Source organism: Ascidiella aspersa, chromosome 2 (assembly GCF_963924565.1).
Source record: "Ascidiella aspersa chromosome 2, kaAscAspe10.2, whole genome shotgun sequence".
NCBI classification, from domain to species: domain Eukaryota; kingdom Metazoa; phylum Chordata; class Ascidiacea; order Phlebobranchia; family Ascidiidae; genus Ascidiella; species Ascidiella aspersa.
Genome location: NC_139448.1, coordinates 2,159,800 through 2,184,551, shown reverse-complemented (window position 1 = coordinate 2,184,551; position 24,752 = coordinate 2,159,800). Strand labels below are relative to the sequence as shown.

The window sequence follows — 24,752 nt, the reverse complement described above, 5'->3', positions numbered from 1 at the left end:
ATTTTAACTGAAGCCTTGTTGTTTAAAATTTGTTTTAAAACTACAACTTTTCTATTAAAGGAACTTACTTAAATGATTGGAAAAATGATATTCGTACAATAAAATTTATTTTATTATTAAGGAAATAAAATAACCGGCAATTCTACCCTTAGGAATTTCACGAAACAAAACAAATCCCAGGCTACAACAAGATGTCTTAATTGACTGTTATTTTGTGATTTTTAACAGTAATTGTTGCGTCACAGATGTATTATGTCGGATGAGAGCGGGGAAGTGAATCTGAACAGTTTGGCGGCCACTAGCGGCGTCCCACGCTGGACACTAGATGGCCTCGATGGGTATGAGTACCACTACAACCCCTGTCTTGGGTTTTCAGGGGGGACTTTTACTGACCTGGCCGTAAGTATGAAAGTATATTGGTAAAATGTTTATGTAAAAAAATTAAAGGTTTTCTTGCGAGCGAGGTTAGGGTAAAAAAATGGGCTGTGGTGAGATTCGAACTGACGACCTCGGTTATACCAGGACCGTCACTCTAACAAATCAGCTTTTTTACCGACCTTGTGAGTATAAAAGTACATTCTTTGGTTTCTGTAAACATTGTGTGAGGAAACACTCTAATATCACTGAAATACATTTTACTGGGGCTTGAATGGGTGTCTATTTAAATTACTTTCTTAGCTGGGTAAATAGCCCCAGGAAAGACCTATTCGCTATTTTACCGGATCGATCGTTTACGCTTGCACCCGTTAGTGTTCATATGTCGATTTGAACTACTGAAGTGTCGGGTTAATAGCCTCTTCCTTTTGTTTATTTATGCTTATCTTTGTTTAAACAAATACACTTAAACTCACCATTAGCCGTCAATTTAATCAAATATAATAAAAATTTTGTCGCTCAAACGTAAATTTTGTCCTATTTAAGGTTTACCAAGTGCACCTTGGCAACGACGAGTTTGACTATGACCTTGGAGTGCAGAGTAGCGAGGAGTTCGAGTACACTTCAAGCAGGGGACTCGCCGTAAAGTACCTGGCTGCAGATGGAAAAAGGTGATCCCGCTTTATCATTTCATTATGTTCTTAATAATGGAAAGCAAAAGATCTAACTAAATTTTAAAAAGGGGCGTTAAAAAGGGGGTTTGCGATTTTGAACAGGTTGTTATAGCTTTGTAAAAAATAAACTTTGTAAAACTGTTAATTATCGCTAATGTACTCAGATGAAGCTGATTCGATAATCATTTTGATTGATTCTATAACTACTGTAACAATCAAATACAGTTCCCCTGGTAATTGTAATTGTTAGCCAACGTTTAGGCAACCCATGCAAGTCGCTTCCGTCAGGGTCAATGGCACAGAATGCTCGTACTAAAATAACTATAACTACTATTTACAAATTTGTAATTATTTTCTAGTTATATTGAATTTAAAGTAGAGCTCTTTTTATCCATTAAAACCAATGTTAAAATCAAGCCGGAACGGTCCGGATTTTAGAATACAAGTTGCATAAATAGAAATGGTCTAACGACTGTGTAAAGTCGTTTTTTCATATTTTTTGCGTGTTATTTGCAGAAAGTCCGCCGTGGTATTGGTTTGCAATCCTAATGTGGTTGACCACTATCTGGAGTTCATGGGGGAGCTGGTCACAACAGAATACGTGAGTACAATATCTGTTGATGCATTCAAATAGGTTTCGCTTGATGTTATAAAATTTGCCTTGCCTTATCATGAATATTTCTAATGTAGTAACCACACATTGTTGAACACGCATTGTATTGTTAAAGAGACCTTATACCAGGGGTCGGGAACCTTTTGGCTAATGGAGCCATAAATGCCAAATAATTTTGGTTGTATTTCCATGAGAGACATATATCACTTTTTTACATCTAGTTATAGGTTGGCAAAAAAACGTTGAGCAGGGGAGTTTATGTTGTTCTCATTTAAAGGAACATGCTATGCACCAAAAAATTAGCTAAGTTTGCGCGACTTTGATTAAGGAGTACCGTTGAAAGAATATGGCTTTTTGGATATTAAGAGATTCCTTTAAACGGGATAACAGTCTCGAAAAACAAATAAGATTCGCGCTAATAACCAAAAATTGCTATTATATCTGTTAAGAAAGGAAAAATAAAGTTAGGAAAGCGGTCGTGACCGCGAGCATTTTTTTTCCCCCTTTTAAACCTTTTAAAGCCCCTTTCTTTTGAACCAACAGAGCATTTAGCCTGCTGCCCCAGTATCACTTGGTTTAACTTGCTGTTTTATTTTGCAGGACTTTCTTCTGGTTGGTGCGTGCGCATGTCCGGGCCGTTGCGATGACTACGGAATAATCGGTGGGTTGTTACGTCACTAAAGCTCAGTTGCTATGACAACTAGTTACTACTGATGTCATACTATAAAGGAACTTCGTAACGTCATCTCTAAAACTTGTAATGCCAACCCCCTTTTATATTCGGCCCTGCGTCAAAATTGAATGTCTCTTCACTAAATAGTGATTTGCCGATTCTCTCTTTAACCAATTAAAGTTTGGCTTCTCTTTGTATATAGGCTATAGTTCCAATGTTGCACTGACGTTTCTAAAACACAAAAATCGGGACACTTAATAAAGAAAAATTACTTTGATTACCAGATCATCTTTTATATCTGTAGAAGAAAAGATTCCACAAAGCAACGGCGTTAATTGGAACACGGTGGGGATCGATCTGGTCGGCCTTATATTTCATGACGTCATGCTGGTAATCGTCATCATTTCCATTGTCGTCATCATTCGGTCGCTGGCCAGCCAGCCCGGGAAACCCCCAAACGGCCTAGAGGCGGCCCCGAATGCCCCAAGTGCCCCAAGTGCCCCGAGGGCCGAAAACCAATATGAGATCCCGAAGTCTTTCGACAACGTTAATTACAAAGTGTCGGATGAATTCGTTAAAACCGATTTGCCTTGAATTTATTAATTTCGTTTTGCGTTTAGCTTTGATAAAATGTGTATTAAGAAGTAATAAGAATATAAAAGCCTCTATACAGAAGTAGATATCTTTTTGAACGTAGTGACAATCATCTTATACCTACTTCTATACGGGCTTTGATATTATTATTACGCCTTACTACAACCTCCGAACATTATCTTATAATTTATTCGAAACGTTCAAAAATAATTTCCTTGTTATTTTTGATACATAAATCAAAAAAGGCCGTTGTTAAGATGTTAAACGTCAAACTTTTGCAATTGCTATAGTGAGAAAATTTGACACCCAGGCCTCCCAAGACTATTTTCTTTGCTAACTTTTAGTTTTTAAATAGCCTACATAGTTTCAACAAAAGCAGTAAGGCCATTATCTTCGATAAAATCGTCATTTCACACAACGATAAAGGATTTAGTAGTTTTTTTAATTTATTAAAAACAAACCTATATTGTGTTCAAATCCATAATTATTCGCGTTTTTACTCCTATCCGGGTGGCTAACCCTGTGTTATTCTTTATGCTTTTTTCGATGTTTGCAAAGATTCACAAAATAAATTGAATCTTGAATCTCTACGTTTGTGCTATTTAAAGCATTTACCCTTTTTTTAGAGAAACCTGTTCGGTCCAAAGACAGCGTGTTAAAGATTGTTGGGCCGTGTGACTCAAGAATTAAAAAGCACTTTTTGTTAAATTAGATTAAAAATAAATAAGACTTCACGCTTTGCGCGATTAGATAGGATTTCAGCTCCACATTTCGATAACGTTAATTACGTGTCGAATGATTTTGTTTAAACCAGTGCTTTCCATCCTTTTTCAGTTCGCGGCCCACTTTCAATGCAAGTGTTATTGTGCGATCCACAATGAGATATGACCAAGCAAATAAAGTTACATAAAACTGCATCTTTTCTACTGGCGTACGTACTGAAATAGTTAATGGGACATAACACCCCTGATTGTGACGTATTTGTGATAGTGCATAAATGTTACGTAATAATAATGCAATAATTTCCACATCCAATAGAAAACTGTAACATCTAGAAATGCTTCACGACCCACTGGTTGGGAAGCACTGCTAAACTGTTTCGACGTGTTTGCTGGCCGTTATCTGCCATTCATATCACTGATGATGGCATGAGCATTTGCCGAAACGTTTGAACAATAAAGCATGTCGCTTTTTATGTCTATTTGGGCCGTTATTTTCACCAATAAGTTAAGTCTCAACTTGAAATATTTTAACACTGTTTAATTGTGTTTTACAGGTTTGTTTTGTTTGGTTGCATTTTATCGTATTTAAAGGCTGGTTCACACTAGACGCGTTAACGTCTAGCGTTAGCGTCTGGCGTCCAACGGCTATAACGTCGTCCAGTTCACACATAACGCGTTGCCAGCGTTGACGGCAAATTTCCTCGCTTCTAACCGAAAGCGTCAAAGTTGAAATATTTCAACTTCCGCAACCGAAAGCGTTTTTTAAAAACGTTTTACGTTAACGCTAGACGCGTCTAGTGTGAACCAGCCTAAGAGTGTGATTTTGTTTGTTTTATTAAATCAACCGACTTATAAATTCTTATCTTGAATATGCAGTTAAAACAGCTTGTTTTCTAAAATTCAATTAACATGTAAGCGGATAAATAAAAAACATAATGTTTTAAGCACGACCAACTAAAGTTTTATCTGTTTAGTTCAGTTTTTTTGATTAATTAATTCACAAACGCAGTTGGGACTCTGGCAACCTTTGATAAATTTGTTATGCGGCCAGCATCAGCAAAAAAAACACCTTGCTCTAAATATTTGATGTTTTCAAGGAACAGTTCAGCGAAATAGTAATATAGGTACAATAAAGGGAACACAACAGGAATCCTAAAGTACATTTCTAAATTTAGCATGTCCTTAAACCCCGTATCCTTAAGCAATGTTTTGTACGGACTTTATTTGTTTTGTGTAAAGTGTGCTCCAAATACTTTACAACTCACTTGTCAATCACTTATTATGAACGACACAACCCCGCTTTGACCCAACACAACAAACAGCACAAGCATCTAAAACAACCTGAGCATATTCCACTTAGCAATGTTTTGTACTGGGGGTCAGGCTGACTAAATACTCCTCGTCGCGCGTTGTTCATTGTTACGTAACAATCGAAAGCTACTTTATGAAGAGGCCACGCGACTATCACGTGATCTACTTGACCCGAAGTCAATCGGGGGGCATTCCAAAAAATGCGATGCGAAAAACGTTTAAAAATTCAAGACAAAAAACTTGTAAAAAGCAAGAATAAAATATCTAGTAAGTTGCCGGAACTTTCATGCGGTTTCTAAACCCAAAATTATATTTTATGAAGGATTCTAATTAAATGGCAACAAAATAAAGAAAATTAAAGTTGTTTATTTTTTAAGATAAAAAAGTTATTTTTTCCGATCAGACATTTTGGAATCTCTATTGATAACTTCGGCATTGATCTGGTTAGATTAATTTTTCAAACACCTTAGGAATAGATTTTTATAAGAATTCTCAGTAAGGTAAATATTGGAGGGTAAAGTTATATTCAACAACGTTTTATAAAGCGATATTTTCAAGAAAAATAGGGATTGAAATTATTTTTTTGGTACAGGAGCACATATTTGACCTAATAAATAAAACAAATTAATTTTAAATTATTATAACATATATTTTTTATTTTGGAACACTGTATACGGATCTGTTCATAAGTTTAATGGTGAAAATAACGGCCCAAATAGACGTAAAAGTGTATATAAACGGGTGTAACTGGCCTTCATATATGATGATGGCATGAGCATTTGCCGAAACGTTTGAACAATAAAGCATGTTGCTTTTTACGCCTATTTGGGCCGTTATTTCCACCATTATATTTTTTATTAATCCTAAAAAACTATAAAATTGTAATAAAACTGTGCCCGGTTTTGTGTTAGTTAATATTTATACAGCAGTTAAACAACTAATGACAAACAACAAGATGAACATATTGCATGTTATGCAACTGTGCAAATTTACCGGGTCGGTGAAGTAATATTTACCGGGTCGGTAGAGCGCTTGAAGGTGTTTTAATGAAATCGCTTTTCAACCTTCCGACATTTTACAGGGTCAACGAACTTTGTAATAATTAACGCCGCGCGATGCAACAATGCAAGCGCGATATTATGCAGCAAACAATCGAAGGATTGCGACTTGGCAGATGCAGCTGGCTCGGAAGAGGTTTTAGCAGTTTTTGATTGTAAAGATTGCTTTTTGCTTTTTCCGGCACTGACTTAAAAATTGAACCAATAACAATGTATATTAATCAGTTGGGTTGTTTAAAGTTTCAATAAAATTATATTTCTGAATTGTTTGCGTTTCTGTAAATATGATATTTTATAGTCTTACTGAAATCTGAGACTTAAACTTTAATGTTTAGAATATTATTTTTTAAATGTTGGTTATATTTTTTATTTATAACTGTAAATGTTCATGAGGTTAGATTGGCGTTAGAAAAAAATTTAAGCACTGAGATATTTCAATTCTGGTAAATGATACCTTTTAATCCCATTATTTTTTAATTTTATTATAATTTATCTTTTTTATTTTTTATTTTATTTTTAAATCAGTTTAACGGTAAACACTACATTTGTACAACCTCAAATTATTGTCTTATTTGTTTAAAGAAAGCGTGTAAATAATATTATTTTTCGCCCGTAAGACAGATTAAGCATTAAGGATTCGGTGATTTTATAAGAGATTTTATTTAATAAAAAGTAATTTTTAACAATTAGCCCTTTGATCAACGCCTATCTATGCCGTTACTTTGATCGCATAAAAATGCTAGACACGTGCGGTCAATAAAATAAAAATCGTAGAAGTGCAGCCAATGTGAATAACTTTAGACTTCAATCTTCACGTTCACTATGTATAGTTGTATACTTGCGTTTAAACTTTTCCAGTAGCGAAAACGGTCATAAGTTGTGTTAATTATTAAATGTCGAATGCCTCGCATGCATCTCTGTTGTTTGCTCACTCGCATATTTTTAGATCGCTCCGACAAACACTAAGTAAACATGACAATTTATCCGGGCCTTCTGGGTATTATTCTGGCTTTTTCTTGCCTTTTTTCCCCGGCTCTCTCACAGACATGCACGAAAACTGGATCCTGCAGGTTTGCTTATAATTAAGGAAATCCATTTTTTTTTACGAACAAACATAAAAATGGGTACTTGACATTATAATTTCCTGATATTATACTATGAAAGTTTATTATTTACAGATAATTGTTTTTACATTAATTGCAAAGCCAAAAAGTTCGAGTAAATTGACATCATCTTGATTAAGACGTTTTGATACGAACCTAATCCATCTTTATTTTAATGATCATACAAGTTTCTATGGAAACGACTTAAATCAAGCTGATGTCGATCTACTCGACCTTTCTGGCTTTGACATTGATTCTCAAGCTATATAGCTACGTACATAGCGCACCCAAGTATTTTGGCATCCATTGCGTGTTTACATCATCTAGTAGAGCTTCCCAAACCGGGGTCGCGCAATAAGTTTTGAAATTTAATCACGGGCCACCAAACTAGTTTCAAAAAGGACGAAAAACTGCAAAGTCGACGAAGGCGATTTGAACAAGTTCTGAAACGATGCTTAAAAATAATTTAAATTAAATTCAAAACTGCGTTCAATCAACCAAAAGTAAAGTTTGTCCAAAGAGTTTTGTAGAAGTTTTTAAAACTAACACTGAAGCCATGATAGTCAAGCAACATTTTTCACAAACGTTTCGTCAATAACTCATGACGTCATCAGTTTCGAAATACAAGTAAAGATAAAATCCAAAAAAAATTGATGTCAATTTTTCGACCGATGTATTTGTGTTGTTTAAGTTGCCAGATGAATGACGGCAGCGGTGAGATTAACTTGCGCAGCCTAGCGGCCACCGACGGCACGGCGAAGTGGACACTAGATGGCGGTGACGGGTGGACGTACTCGTATAATCCTTGTGTTGGATACGATTCAGTACAGTTCACCAACTTAGCCGTAAGTACTTTATATACATTTCGCCTATACTGGCATCGTCACTTCCTTAATTTCACCTGACGATGCCCGTATTGGCGAAATATATATTCCTTTAATCCTGGTTTTATTCTTTTTGGTTTTTAAACTTTGAGTTTTATTGTTATAAACGCTTGTATAGATTTTGGATTCCATAAAACTAGTTGGAGTTTCATAAAAAATATTAAAGCTACAATACAAAAATACCAGGAAAAAAGGCGATGTATAGGCTATGGGTCAGCCGCTAGGTAGTAAAAATATATAAAGTTGCCGAGGTTGTATCTATATTAAGTTCTGGTTTGTGATGTTGAATTAGCAGAGACGTGTATAGGTATCTGTCATGCTGGCATGCGGTGCTACTGACTGACCTATCCATCGCCTTCTTTTCCTGTTATTTTTGATTATTGTTTGGGTTAGCATTTGGGTTAAGCATTATTATTAAACAATAAATACCTCCTCTCCCCCAATACTAACCCTATCCTAAATAATGTGAGTTTATTTAATAATTGTTTGAACTCAGTGGTAGGTTCCAGACCGGCGTTAAATCGGTTTATTTCAAGTGAACGAAAAACAACAAGGTTCAATCGCATCGTTCTTGAGAAAAAAACTGCTTCGTTTTTGTTTTTCAAGGTGCTGCAGAAAAGTGCTTTTGGGACCGACGAGTACAATCTTGGAACTCAGGACTATGAGGACTTTATCACGAACACTGACACAACGATTTCCATCTCTTATTACGCACACGACTTCCAAAGGTGAAAAAAAATATTTTTGCCAAATGCCCTTTCAGTGCTATTTCGGTGGCCATTTTATTGACTCGATAAAATGCAATAAAACTGATTTGTGTTGCAAAACAAAATACTGGATTTCCAACTTTAATAAAAATATAAGTTAATCCGAAAATTGTCAAAATTTATGCAAAAACTTTCTAAAATGTCACGATTTTTTTTCTAATTTTTTTAGTTACCTTTTGTTTCGGTTTCACTGACTTTGCAAGCCATCTCAATTCAATGGAAAACATGATTTTACTCCGAGTATTCAAAATTTCAAAGGAGTTTTACCTTGCATGTAGATTAAATGGTTGCATTAAGTTAACGGCGTTTTACTTACAGACTGTCTTTGGTTCTCCTGGTTTGCGCTGCAACGGCCACAGACCACAGCCTCGCGTTTCTTGGAGAACTGATCACCACGCAATACGTAAGTTAACCTTTTACGTCAGAAGCTTTTAATTGCTAGTATTAACGGGTTATAGCAGTACTTGAGGTCGTGAGTTCGAACCTCATCGCAGGGTAGTTGTTTTTCTGGCCTCCCATGCTTGCATCATTTATCGACTGATCGGTTCAAGTGTTTTATGCTGCATAAGACGTTATCGTTGTTTAAAACGCTGCTTCAGATGGGCTATATAGTATATTAGTGTTTAGACACGTATGTGGATGCATCTTTTACATTAATGAAAAAACTATCGCGACATCTAAGAACCCTAATTGCTTCTATTATGGGTTTTTCTTAAAGTTACCTGATGACGACTTATAATCTAATAATGCTACAACAACACGTGTATTAAGCTAGTGTTTCTCAACCCACGATTTACGGTTTAATTTGGTTGTGGCGCCGGCTGCAGTATATAGTTGACAAGTTTCTTAATCCCCTTTTTTCGCGGCGACACAAAAACTATAAAGAAAAAAAATAACAGCGAAACTTTGGCGACCAACTTCTCTTTACTTAACTTTTCCTAAGCGAACAAAACAAAATAATTTACCATAATTAAGTTTGAATTAACTTAATGCGATCCATGTGTTCGCATCGCTTTAACAATTGTTTCAAACTTGGAAAAATATTTCTCAAACCAATCTTAATAAATCAACAATGTATACTCTGATGCAGTCGGTGACCCAACCTAATTAAACAGGGACCCATAAATTAAGAAACACTATCTTATGACAACACCCATTCGTTGTGTATATAGTTATAGTGGTTATAGTTTTGTGTACCAGTTGATTCTTCTTGTTTAGGAGTTTATCCTCACCAGTCCTTGTGCTTGTCCGGGAGCCTGCGACGACAACGGGATAATATGTAAGTTTTTGGAGCATAATAACTGGAGGTTGTTAAACGTTAAATGAATATCAAAGTCCATGCAGAAGTAGGAAGCATTTTGAACGTCGTTGTGGCGCTACTTTAAAGTAATGAACCTTACTAAAGGGAATTCCACTTAAACAATCTGTAAGAAAGATTATGACAAAATGAGGTCAAGCATTTTCACAGACAGCTGAAGTTTGGTTGTTCTGAGCTTGACATCTGTACGAAAACTACAATATGGCTGGGTATATTATAGACAATAAATAATATCGAATGGGAGCCGATACCCGATGTCAAGTGGTAGTATATGTACTCGAAGTGTGGTTTTGGTGCACATTCAATACCAAATCAATATCAAATCAGCCATGATTTACCTTTAACGGAGCGATTTCTAACTTAAACTTAGGCCAACTAAAAAACGCACGGTTATAATTTAAACTAATGTTTTACAGGCACATCTTAATTTTTTGCACTTTAATAGCATCTCTGACTTGTAAACATACTTTATCGGAATATGGTCTTATATAAACATAACACCCAGTATTAATCAGGAAGTGGCAATTATATTGGATCAGACCCGCAGGCATTGGTTTGCCCAGGTCTGGGTTAAACACTTGAAATAATACAACGTGGTTGCCTCTTTTCTAAAGTGTATTTATTTTAACCCACTTTTAGCGAACACAGCCGCCCCTCCAACAGTTGCACCAACTTGCGTTCAAACCGGGCCTTGCAGGTGAGTGGATATTCACATGTTTTCCATTTTTAATCAATCGAGTGAAAAAGAAAGTATTTAAATTTTAAGTGTGTGTCTTTAAATTAACGAGTATGTGTTAAACGTTAAATGCATAAAATATGCCCTTGGAGAGTTAAATTTAATTCTACGCTTTGTTTGTTTAAATTATCTTGGCTAAGACTTTAGTATTTCTGCTTTTGTGAACAGTATAACAAACTGAATCGAAAATCTATAGGTGTATCTAAAGTTCGGTATCTATACGTTAACTCTTAAACTTTAACTTACCCCTAATGACCTCTAACGTTATCTACAGTTGCAATATGGTGGATGGGAGTGGAGAGATTAACCTGAGAAGCCTGGCGTCTTTGAACGGTAGTCCAAGATGGTCTTTGAGTGGATGGGATGGTTGGACTTACTCGTACAACCCTTGTGTAGGGTGGACATCAAGCCAGTTCACTAACCTCGCTGTAAGTAAATAACTTACAAACTTGCTGTAAGTAAATATCACATTTTTCGTTGTCAAAAATTTTCACATTTTTGCATTTGTTCTGAGTAGAAGACTAAGCAACTGTTTGTAAATTAAAAAAACTGATAAACTTCCATGTAGAAATGTAGCTAAAAGAAGTAATCAAGTGAAGCGCGAAAAAATACGTTTATTTGTTTATAATTGGTAATCCTTCAATTAAAATAATAAGATACGCATGGTGCACTTAAAATAGTTTCTAATATTGCATATAGCGCTGTGGGCTGAATAGATTTCGGTAAAACGAATAAAAGTTCGGTATTTTCATAGTTAAACTTGGCTAAAAGTATAATTTAGGGGAGGGGGCCATGAACTGGAAGCCCTGTGACGCAACAATGAGCCAAGATAAAACTCTTAGCCACACCAAATATTAAAATATAGCAAAATAACTGTACGGCTATCACGCGGCCCTCAACTATAAACTAATCTATTATAAACTAGCCCCCGGCCCACTAAAAATGATCAAAAAGGCCCACATTTGGGACCGCGGCCAACAGTTTGCCGCCCACTGGTCTAATTGAAAAAATATACCAAGTATAGGCCTGTAAATACATACCAGTGGTTCTCAAACATTTTTAGTTTGCAGGACACAAAAAAATTAAAAACAAATCGCGACAGACTCTCTACAAAACAAATTGTTATATCAACATTAGGCTACTATCGGTGTTCTAACGGATATTGTGCATTTAAGTATATATGCTGACCTGCCTGCCTAATTGTGATACTCATAGGTATATTTTTAAAATTATATTTTTGCGGCACACTAGAGAATTTCTTGGGTCACACAATTAACAACCATTGATAAAAACAGTATTTTTTAGTTTCTGAATGTCAGTAAGTCAGCTGAAATTGCCACTGTTATAAGCGAATAGCATTTCAAGCCTCCTTTTGTTTTAATTTTAGGTTCTGCAAGAGAGTCAGTACAACCCTTCAGAGCAGTACAACCTTGGAACTCAGGACAAGGAGGAATTTGTGACAAACCCTGACGACTCGATCGCAATCTCATACCTTTCTCATGATGACGCGAGGTAAGTGAAAGCTATTGTAACATTATAGAGTGGTTGAACTGTGTGCAACCGTACGAACATCTAGTAGTTTTGGAAAATAACCTACTTATATTGCAAATATACATGTAGGACTTGAATGTTCACTTTCTATTATTACACAACTCGCTGTATCACGGTATTTAACTATTGCCTGAAATGATAATAAATATGTTATTTACCTATTCCTTGTCATTCTGTACACTTTAAAATGTGTAGAAGTAGATTTTTAAAGCAACTTGTCCTGTTAGAAAATGATCAGCGATTTATTTTTTTGTGCGGTGAACTTGCTCCCCTCTGGAATTCCAAAATGAAATAAAATGTCTACTGGTATAAAATCGTGTACATATTAATATCATACGTTCTGAAGTTAAATTATGTGTACATATTCATATTGGCCCCCTCCTGGAAAATTTTCTGTGAGCGCCTCTAATCCGTGTGAATAAGATCTCAATGCTTAAACTATTGTGCCTATTATGCATTAGTGCCGTTTTACTTGCCATCCAAAGTGTGTTTTATTCACACGATGCAGTTGTTACAATTTCGGTCTTACTGCTGGAGTCCATTAACAGAATCACGACGTTTTAATTTAATTAGGCGGGCGCGTTGCTGATGAAATAAGTTAAAGAGATTTTTGTTCTTTCGTTTTCAGACTCTCTTATGTTCTTCTGGTCTGTCAAGATCAAAATACCGACCACGATCTGCTCTTCATTGGAGAAACCGCGATAACGCAATATGTAAGTTGGATTAAAAAATCAGCAAGGCAATAAATAAACAAACATCAGCAACGTGTATCGCGACATCTAAGAAACCTTAATTGCTTCTATCGCGGGTTTTTCTTAAATTTAACAGATCACGACTTGTAATCTAATAATGCTACAACAACACGTGTATTAAGCTAGTGTTTCTCAACCCACGATTTACGGTTAATTTGGTTGGGACGCCGACTGCAGTATATAGTTGACAAGTTTCTCCCCCTATTTTCGCGGCGACACAAAAACGTAAATACAACATCCAACACCAAATTCCCTTCACTGAACTTTTTGTAAGCGAACAACACTAAACAAAACAAATTACCATAATTAAGTTTGAATTAACTTAATGCGATCCATGTGTTCGCATCGCTTTAACAATTGTTTTAAATTTGGAGAAATTTTTCTCAAAACAATCTTAATAAATCAACAATGTATACTGATGCTGTCGGTGACCCAACCTAATTAAACAGGTACCCATAAATTAAGAAACACTATCTTATGACAACACCCATTCATTGTGTTCCACCATATAGCTATAGTTATGGTTGTTATAGTTATGGTTGTAATAGTTTTGTGTACCAGTTGATTCTTCTTGTTTAGGAATTTATCCTCACCAGTCCTTGCGCTTGTCCGGGAGCCTGCGACGACAACGGGATAATATGTAAGTTTTTAAAGCATACTAACTGGAGGTTGTAGTTAAACGTTGGATGAATATCAAAGTCCATGCAGCAGTATGGTGGCATTTGAACGTTTAGAATAAATTTAAGATAATGGTTGAAAGTAAGACGCAGGCCTGAGTTTGCCCAGGTCTGGGTTAAACACTGGAAATAATACAATGAGGTTGCCTCTTTTCTAAAGTGTATTTATTTTAACCCACTTTTAGCGAACACAGCCGCCCCTCCAACAGTTGCACCAACTTGCATTCAAACCGGGCCTTGCAGGTGAGTGGATATTCACATGTTTTTATATGCAATGTTTAACTGAATCGAAAATCTACAGGTGTATCTATACGTTAACTCTTATACGTTAACTTGCCCCTGATGCTATCTACAGTTGCAATATGGTGGACGGGAGTGGAGAGATTAACCTGAGAAGCCTGGCGTCTTTGGACGGTGGTCCAAGATGGTCTTTGAGTGGATGGGATGGTTGGACTTACTCGTACAACCCTTGTGTAGGGTGGACATCAAGCCAGTTCACTAACCTCGCTGTAAGTAAATAACTTAACCTCGCTGTAAGTAAATAACTTAACCTCGCTGTAAGTAAATAACTTAACCTCGCTGTAAGTAAATAACTTACAAACTTGTTGTAAATAAAAAAACACATTTCTGGCTGTCAAAAAATAAATTTTTTTGCATTTTTTTTACGAAAAAAACTAAGGAACTTTTTGTAAGTTGAACCCCCCTTAACTTCCATGTGGAAATGCAGCTAAAAGAAGTAATCAAGTGTAGCGCGAAAAAATTACGTTTATTTGTTTTAATTGAAAAAAAAGGCAATTAAAATATCAAGTGATGCATGAGGCACTTAAAATAGTTTCTAATATTGCTTGAAATAACTGCATTTATAGCCTAATACTCTAATTTAACATAAATGGGATTGTTGAGCGTATGAGTTACACGACGCAAGATGCCACAGTATGCATATAGCGCTGTGGGCTGAATAGATTTCGGTAAAATGGATAAAAGTTCGGTATTTTCATAAGTAAACTTGGCTAAAAGTATAATTTAGGGGAGGGGACCATGAACTGGAAGCCCTGTGACGCAACAATGAGCCAAGATAAGACTCTTAGCCATACCAAATATTAAAATATAGCAAAATAACTGTACGGCTTACACGCGGCCCACAACATGTAAAACTAATCTATTGGAAAATAGCTCGCGACCCACTAAAAAGGTTAAAAAGGCCCACATTTGGGCCGCGGCCCACAGTTTGCCGACCACTGGTCTAATTAAAAAATACAAAGCAGGGTTGTAAGTACATACCAGTGGTTCTCAAAAACTTTTAGTTTGCTGGACAAAAAATTAAAAATTAATCGCGACAGACTCTCTACAAAACAAATTGTTATATCAACATTAGAAGGCTACTATCGGTTTTGTAACGGATATTGTGCATTTAAGTATTATGCCGACCTGCCTGCCTAATTGTGATACTCATAGGTCCATTTTTCAAATTGATTCGCGGCTCACTTGGATTTCTTGGGTCACACAACTAAGAACCATTGATAAAAACAGTATTTTTTAGTTTCTGAATGTCAGTAAGTCAGCTGAAATTGCCACTGTTATAAGCGAATAGCATTTCAAGCCTCCTTTTGTTTTAAATTAAGGTTCTACAAGAGAGTCAGTACAACCCTTCAGAGCAGTACAACCTTGGAACTCAGGACAAGGAGGAATTTGTGACAAACCCTGACGACTCGATCGCAATCTCATACCTTTCTCATGATGACGCGAGGTAAGCGAAAGCTATTGTAACATTATAGAGTGGTTGAACTGTGTGCAACGGTACGAACATCTAGTAGTTTTGGAAAATAACCTACTTATATTGCAAATATACATGTAAGACTTGAATGCACACTTTCTATTATTACATAACTGGCTGTATCACGGTATTTAACTATTGCCTGAAATGATAATAAATATGTTATTTACCTATTCCTTGTCATTCTGCACACTTAAAAATGTGTAGAAGTAGATGTTTTAAAGCAACTTGTAGAAAATGAGTAGCGTTTTATATTTTGTGTGGTGAACTTGCTCCCCTCTGGAATTCCAAAATGCAATAAAAATTTCTACTAGTATAAAATCGTGTACATATTAATATCATACGTTCTGAAGTTAAATTATGTGTACATATTCATATTGGCCCCCTCCTGGAAAATTTTCTGTGAGCGCCTCTAATCCGTGTGAATAAGATCTCAATGCTTAAACTATTGTGACTATTATGCATTAGTGCCGTTTTACTTGCCATCCAAAGTGTGTTTTATTCACACGATGCAGTTGTTACAATTTCGGTCTTACTGCTGGAGTCCATTAACAGAATCACGACGTTTTAATTTAATTAGGCGGGCGCGTTGCTGATGAAATAAGTTAAAGGGATTTTTGTTCTTTCGTTTTCAGACTCTCTTATGTTCTTCTGGTCTGCCAGGATCAAAATACCGACCATGATCTGCTCTTCATTGGAGAAACCGCGATAACGCAATATGTAAGTCGGATATAAAAATCAGCAGGGCAATAAATATACCGAGACAAACTTTAAACATCATTTTGTTAATAATTAATTGCAAAGCCGAAAAGGTCTAAAAGGAGCAGATGAACATCATCTTGAATTATAAAATGTCAAAATAATAACAATTGCGTCCCATCTCTTATAAGTGATGCTTGAATTGCTTCTCAGTCAAATTAACTGATGGTGATACAAGCTCGTATCGAAACGTCTTAATAAGATGATGTCGATCTTCTCGACCTTTTTGGCCTTGCAATCTATTATCAAGCTACATTACAGATCCTGCATAGTGTACCCATATTTGTTTAATATCTTAACTAGCTAGGTTTTCTGTTCTAATAACATGCAGTGTTGTTCTGTGAGTTTCGAAGTAAAGCTTTTTACACTTATATGGCTTCTTTTCTTAAGCCAATAGCTTCATCTCAAGCACGAAACATTATTTTCTCTTGTTTCTGTCCCAGGAATTCATCCTGACCAGTCCTTGCGCTTGCCCTGGAGCTTGCAACGACAACGGAATCATCTGTAAGATCTTTTGTCGATGTTTACAAATATATTTATTTAAGGACTTTTTAAGGACTATTATATTTAAGGACTTTTTCATAACGCAATTTAAAGATTTCTTGGTATATGTCAACACTTTTCTCTTAAATGTAGACTTACTTTAGAAAATGCGGCCGGATTAATAAATGCGAAGCGGAATTTGGGTTTGGGTTGTAAAATTACTTGTTTAAATGTGTTTTAGGATTATAATGGGATTCTTATGGAAAGTCAGTCATTTTAGATGAAAGGTTAAGTAGAGTATATTTCGGCAGTAATGGCATTATTTGTATCATATTCATAATTTTTATCAAGTCATACGAAACAAAGCAAACTTTAATTATGTCTCAGTACAACATAACGGGTGTTTTTACGGATCTATTATATTTACCTAATTACAGGGGGCCAAACAAACTTTTTTTTATGAACGTCCAATTTGCCTTGGTACCAGTTAAACAATTGTTAATATTGTTTTTAGCGAACACAGCCGTCCCTCCAACCATTGCTCCAACTTGTACTCAAACCGGACCTTGCAGGTGAAAATAAAATAAAATAAATAATGTCCTATTTGCGCCATGACTGCCGAGTTAATTAAAGTGTCCTGGTCCTGACTCAAAAAACAAAGCCGAGTCTGACTCCAAAGCGCTTGCACAGACCCAAGTTTATTTATTTATTATTTTTTTTCATCCAATACTCAATACAGTGGAAGAAAAGAAGGTTAAATACGTTAAAGGATTATAAAAATGGAAATGCGTGAAATAACACCCTTGGTGATTGAAAAAGATTATTTTTTTATTATATTAATTATATTTTTTGTCACAAATCACAATCAGCTCAGTTGCAATTATACGGAGCAAAGACAATTTTTGACGAAACAACGTCTAAAAAAAAACAACAAACAAAAATCGGGTGGATTTATTGAATTCCACCCGTAGGGGTGGTTTATCGTTCACCACCTATTTGTGTGAGTGCAAATTATTTTCTAATGCTATGCCAACTTTACAATTTACAGTTTATGGCCATATCGTTTTCCAATGTGGTACTGCGCATGCGCACGTAAGGACTCGGCACTTTAAATTACAATTTATGGTAAACAGCGCCCTTATATTTTCAAGTTTAAAATTAATAAAGTAAATTGTTAAGCTATAAAAAATTTCCTTACAAAACTTTAACTGAGCGTCTTTTTATACAAACAGATAAAATAATGTTACCGAATCAAATCAAACGCTGCATCACATATCGGTTAATCAATGTCAACTAAAGACTGCTAAAATTTTGCGCATTCTGCACAGTCCTAAACAACTAACAGTAAAATATTGTTTACAATCATATACCAGCCCGACTCCAGCCAAATAAACCGTCTCCGTCGAGTCCCGAGTTCAACTCCGACATCTTGGATAAGTTTAAAGAGTTTTATCTTGTTTAAAACCTCTACAATGCGTTTGTACGGGTCATTTATCTGCACTTAACCGCAAATACATTTCTCCATTCAGTTGTTTGATGAAGGACGGGACTGGTGAGATTAACCTTAAGAGTCTTGCTTCTACAAACGGCCCGAGGTGGACTTTGGACGGTGGTGATGGTTGGATGTATTCGTACAACCCTTGTGTGGGATACACATCGACACAATTCACCAACCTCGCTGTAAGTTCTACATACGTGACGTTATAATAGCGAGGGTTATAATACCGATATACGATGTTGAGTTAAGGTATCGGTACTTGTCCGATACTAGGGTTGTACCGGTGCCGATCCGATAGCCACAGCAGAGAATTAGCTGGGGTTTATTTTTCCAATTTTTATAATTCGCAAAGATTTGAGCGTCTATTTTTAAATGATTGCAAACATTAGCGGTAAAAAAAATTTATTGCATAAACTTTTATATTTTTTACATAAAATATTATTCTGAATCAAGTTTCAAGTCCCACGACCTTTTAAAGGATGCTGTACCCCACCCTATAGACACACTTACTATATTTTTAACAAAAAAGGATATTGTTTACCAGGTAATAACGGCTAAAGTTTTTATATCATCTCGGTAAAAACAACAATTCAAAACAAATCAAACGTTTTAACATTTACAATATCTGTTTCAAAATATATATACCAAACCACAAGATATTGAAACCCAAGATGATTGATTTTAGGTTCTCCAAGAGGGTAAGTACAACCCTTCAGAGCAGTACAACCTTGGAACTCAGGACAACGAGGAATTCGTGACAAACCCCGACACAACAATCTCAATTTCCTACTACTCACATGATTATGTTAGGTAAAAACAAAAATAAATTAATTTTAACTTTCCTCAAATGTTTTATACTAGTTTACTGCTTCAACCCCCAAAACAAATAGCTGACCCCGAAAGGTATGTCGCGGTTTAAGAAGCACTAGGTTAATAGCAGTGCTGTAGGTTGTTTTGAATTAACTATAAGTTTCAGTCAAGTCATTTGAGTTTCACCCTTAGTAAGGCGATTTCACGCAGAAAAGTTAGAAAACAAATATAATTACCAGAGGAGCCGCTTACTTTGCCAATATGCCACAGTTAATAGGTTTATCGTAATAATCTAACAAACTTACCAATATTAGCAAAATACACATTTCTAAAGATTTCCAAATATCTTGCGTCAACCTTGAGCATTAATAATGGCACCACGGTTGGGGGCCACTGGTTTACAGGTTTATCATAACTTAAGTCTAATTTAAGTCTTTTTGAATAAAAAACAATTCAAGTCATAATTATAAAAGTCAATTCCATGTCAACTTCTTGTCATAATAAATACACGTTCCCATCCGATTAATTATGAGCAACTTACTTAAAAAAGAACAAAATGCAGCATACAGCAAGCAAATTATTTTACATGCAAAAATTAGAATAAATAACCATTTTTTTTCATTGATTTTTACGTTGTGTTAATTACAGTAAAATTAATATGAAAGCCACAGAAGTATTAATTTGAGAATCACCGCACAATAGGTTATTGGATTAAAGTTGTATTTTTATTCCAGGCTTTCGTATGTGCTTCTAATCTGCGATCTGGCAAGCAACAACCATAACCTACTCTTTCTTGGAGAACTGATCACCACCCAATACGTAAGTAGGCTACATCAAACAAAACAACTATACAAAGTGATGTTGGTAAAGTCCAACTCAATCGAAAATAAAATTAGGGCTTATTGTTCTAAGTGTACTTCTTATGTCGATTTAATTTTACAATAATTTTCCCCTTTATTACTTTTAGGTTATTTATTGGTATCTTTACTGTTTTTAGCAATTCAGAAAATAAAAATAATATGGTTTTGGATTTATAAAAATATCGAGTATTTTACTTGGGATTTTGAGCATTTATCAGAGATCCCAGCAAAGTTGTACAGTAGGATAGCTTAATGTCAAATTTCGTCAAAAAAATTATTTTATTGACAGGAATTTATTCTGAGCAGTCCATGTGCTTGTCCTGGAGCCTGCAACGACTTTGGAATAATATGTGAGAACATTAAATACTGGCCTTTTGTGATATTAGTCTTTAAATCAGTGATTCTCAATCTTTTATGGCTTACGGCACCCCTCAAAAATAATAAATAGACTTTCAGCACTCCAACTGGAAATTTTTGAGTATTTTACTGAAATGTCACTATAAATGGAACTGGAACAACACAATCAACTTAAAACACGTGGGAAAATGACATTTTATATAATGGTCTCTAATCGTACACAGATAGTTGTAGGTTTGTAACAGGGAGTCGAACCGTTTGACTTTTTACGGTTCAGGTTCAGTTCGGGTTCAAGGATTTTTTCGGAATCCGGTTCAGTTCTGGTTTCGCTTTTGAGCAATTTAAAAGCTCCGGTTCAGCTCCGGTTCAATCAATGTTATTTGATAACCGGTTCATAAAGTTCTGGTTCGGATATAATACAAGTTGCGTTAAATCTAAAAATGTGGGTCAACAAATGCAGAGAATAGTTTTTGAATAGTAAGTCATTTAATCGAAGTAACGTGACGTATTAAAAAAACAGCAACTCATTATTGAAATATCTAAAAAATAAAAAATAAGAGTTTTATTTAATCAAAATTCAAATTTGTTCAAAAAATTTCGAACATGGCATAACTTGACTCTTTAAAATATAAGTTGTGAAGTCATGCTGGAGTGAACCGCTTTTGTTGAAAGGTTCGGGTTCGGTTAAGGTTCATGTTGTTTCAAATTATTCGGTTCAGTTCCGGTTCGGATCCTTAAATACGTTCAAAATACGGTTCAGGTTCGGTTACGGTTCGAAAAAAATTGACCCAAAACCGGTTCATAAAGTTCCGGTTCGGTTCCGGTTCGACTCCCTGGTTTGTAACAAGAAGCTTACCAATTGAGCAAAAATCAGATTCTTTAAAATTTTGTTGAGAACCACTGCTTTAAGTAAATGTATTGCTTTTTATGTAGCCTATGTAACTATAGTTTACGTTTTTAGGCGGTTAATAACTTGCTTTGAAATAGGAATTGATTTAAGGGTAATTTTGTTTCTTCTGGGGGTATTATTTTTAAACGTAATATCCCAATAAAATACTAAAAAAATTTCACACAATAACCGCCAACCATTAAAACGGCAACCATATTCCTAATTTCAGCTCCAGTTACTACAACAACCCCTAGCGCCGTCATCACCACGTCGACCCCCCAAGACGGCGTTGTGCCCCCCTGTAACGGTGGTGACCCGGATAGTTCGGAACTCTACTGGTCTCAGGTTGGAGCCGATCTCGTGGGATTGATCTTCCACGATCTCATCCTGGTGGTTGTCATAGCAATGATCCTTCTTCTTCTGAAGTACGTCTTCAGTTACTCCTTCGCGTGTTGCTACCCGCAGAGTCCCAGCTTCTCGTACAAAAATCAGTCGGAAGCATAAACGCTTTATTTAAGCGGAATACGGACGACTTTGTACGCCTGGCTTGTTTTTTCTGATTTCTTATACTTCTTTTACCGCGGGCCCCTAAAAATTTCTGCTTTACATGGACCAGTGTAGACAAGGAGTTTTAGAGATTTTCTTCTTTGTGCAGTTCTTTTGGGTAAGGATGTCCGATAATATCGGATCGGAGCCGATACCTGACGGCGATTTCATAGTATTATTACTCAGCCAATTCTGAAACGGTACCGGTAATTAATATCAGATCGTCAGCATGTCGTACTTAAATAACAGATTAAAAAACTTCTGGGATACCGTTAGCGAAACTAATAAACGAAATAATAAATTTTAAACCAGTTTTAATGGCGTTTCTGTATCATGTGATGTGATTCATATAAAAGTAAAACCTATACATATTTGCTCCAGGCACATCACCCACCTTATTCTTCAGCTATTAATTAGTCTGAATTTGTCAAAAAAGTGTTGGTTGAGCAAAAAGAAAATATAGAATTCGAATATTTTTGATTTTATAAGTTAACGCCATGACTGTTGTATTTTTAAAACTTAAGGGTGTTTTATTGTTTTGCTTAAATTATAAATACTTACTGTTATATTTAGAATGTGCAATATTCTTCCTGCATCTCTTTCTATGTGTTGTGCAATCTAAAGTTTATGTTAAATCGCCTTTTCATTATATTGTGTGCTAAGTGTTAAATGCAATTTAGATGATTTAAGTTTGTTGTTTTCATTATGCCCCGGAAATACAGGTTTACTACGAAAGTCGCATAAATTACATTTGTCAGTTTTTAAGATTAGGTTTTTACATTTTAGGTCAAAAAATCGCCCTCTACTTATGGCCGTAAAAAAACTACAAGCCAAGCCAATATATGGATTGCATGTAGCCAACCTCGATAATGAATCTTAAAGTAAAAAAAAGACAAGTAAATAGATCAATTTTTATTTTTGGCTTTTAGATACATTTTCAGGCTAAATTTAATCCACCTTTCGCTTACATAACGTTGTTTTTTACAACATTGGTGTTTGATAAGTCCATACACAAATTACCAAACCTATCTTCCAGCGCTACCTGTAGATATCAAAAGCTTACTTGGTGTATTTATGATATAACTTACGGCAGCCGCAGTCATATTGCACTTTCGGTATTTTTCCTAAACTCTACCTACCCTTCGCGTACCACTAGGGCAGTGGTTCCCAACCTTTTGTGGCTTGCGGCAACCCTACTAGAATTTTCGTTAATTTACTCACTGTAATGTCAAAATAAACGGAACTCGAACAACACATATAAACTCTACACAATGTACGGATATATCACTTTTGTGTGCTTAAATATCACATTAGTGTACTCTACTCGCACACAAAGGGTTGTAAGAGGCTTACCATTAGAGAAATTACCGCATATTTAAATGTATCTAAGTTACTGTTGGCACCATTGAGTATCAGAAAGCGCGGCACCTGGTTGGGAGACGGGGATGCGAACATTTTTGCACAATGTGCGCGCAAATGTGCACGCGAAATTGTGCAAAAAATGTGCGCACATTTTTAAAAACAACTCTTACTCTAATTTTAAAATGTGAGCACTTTGTTAAAGCATTTTAAAATTTGCGCACATTCTGAAAAAAGTGCGCATATTAAGTGAACTGAGGCCCAACAAGCCAACCAATCCACAAAGAAGAAATTTTAAACCATTTTTTTTGTGTTGTGAACAAATCATGAATTGTGAACAAGGTATTTTAACCATGTTGCGTACTTTAGTTTATAGTTTATTATACGGTCTGCAACAGCATTAAGAGGCATTTTTGGTGTGTATTTAATTTGACAATTTTGAGGATATTCAAGTCATTTGAAAAGAGTGACTGTAATCAAGAAGTCATTACAACATTGGTCCTGCGCAAGATTTTTTTCGAAAACTATTTGACAATTGCGGAAACAATTCGAAGACTTGGCTAATAATAATTAAATTCTTAATTATTTAATGCTAATGCCTCAATACAACACCGGCAATTTATGGGAGTATTGTGAAAATCTTTTAGAATGAATTTTTCGTCAAAGCCAATCATTTGCAAAATAATTCAAGTCCAAGTCATTCTTACTGAGAGTAAGTCAAGGCCTTGTCATTAAAATTACACGTTCTGTAGAATGAATATCAAAGCCCATACAGGAAGCACTTTGAACGTTTTGATTACCTATTTATTGATTTTTAGCAATGATGTGATGTGGAAAATGCAAAAAAGGAATAAAGAGTTATTTAAAACGTTCAAAATTATAACTACTTCTATATGTGGCCTTGGAATTCAACTTATTCGATGAAAGCTCTATCGTTAAACATTGTTTTTTGCATGAGCGTGTTTATCACGGTACGTTGACAAATATACGCGCAGTTTGCACGAACTGCGCTCCATGATGAAAGCAGGTCGATGTTTAACTCCACAACCACTGTATGTGTGTTGGCATACAAGCAACGGTAAACTTTTCCAACGATACAAGCGCTACAGCTATGCAAGACAAATATTGACTGCACACGTTGAAAGGCTGTGTTACTGGGTGTTATCTGCTTGCAGGGTTTAAAACAGTTTTTTTAAACAGTTCTTGGGATTCTATTTAAATCAGTGGAATTAGTGATTTTCTAACGATACACATATTCAAAGCTTATTAACGGTGTAAAAAATGTAAAATTGTAAACGATACAAGCGTTACAGTTATGTAAGACAAATATTGACGGCACACTTTGAAATAATGCCTTTCAAGATTTTATCTGCTTGCAGGGTTTAAAACAGTTTTTGATCCCAAATGTCTATTTAAATTAGTGAAGTTGATACTAAAAGTAGTATTTTGTCAACGATACACAACATTTACGGCAATTATTAACAGCGTATTTAAAAAAAAATTATAAGGTATGTAAGCTATGCAAGACAAATATTGAGCGTACATTTGATTGTCGTTTGACTTTACCAGAACACAAGTACAATAGCTATACTGAGTGAATGTTGGCAAT

General features: G+C 35.5%; 2 protein-coding genes across 2 annotated transcripts; both read left to right on the top strand.

Annotated features, from left to right (window-relative positions):
* The first annotated feature begins 252 nt into the window (after positions 1-252).
* Positions 253-21,742, top strand: LOC146163103 (uncharacterized). Its single transcript, XM_083382877.1, has 20 exons — positions 253-399; positions 922-1,046; positions 1,566-1,650; positions 9,993-10,053; positions 10,732-10,789; positions 11,103-11,256; positions 12,216-12,340; positions 13,008-13,092; positions 13,711-13,771; positions 13,994-14,051; positions 14,164-14,317; positions 15,431-15,555; positions 16,218-16,302; positions 16,785-16,845; positions 17,339-17,396; positions 18,354-18,504; positions 19,008-19,132; positions 19,867-19,951; positions 20,282-20,342; positions 21,468-21,742. Exons 1-20 carry the CDS (start codon positions 253-255, stop codon positions 21,740-21,742), a joined length of 2,139 nt encoding a protein of 712 aa, XP_083239003.1.
* Positions 7,822-8,739, top strand: LOC146163104 (uncharacterized). Its single transcript, XM_083382595.1, has 2 exons — positions 7,822-7,968; positions 8,614-8,739. The coding sequence occupies exons 1-2, from the start codon at positions 7,822-7,824 to the stop codon at positions 8,737-8,739; spliced, it is 273 nt and encodes a 90-aa protein (XP_083238721.1).
* Positions 21,743-24,752: the final 3,010 nt, after the last annotated feature.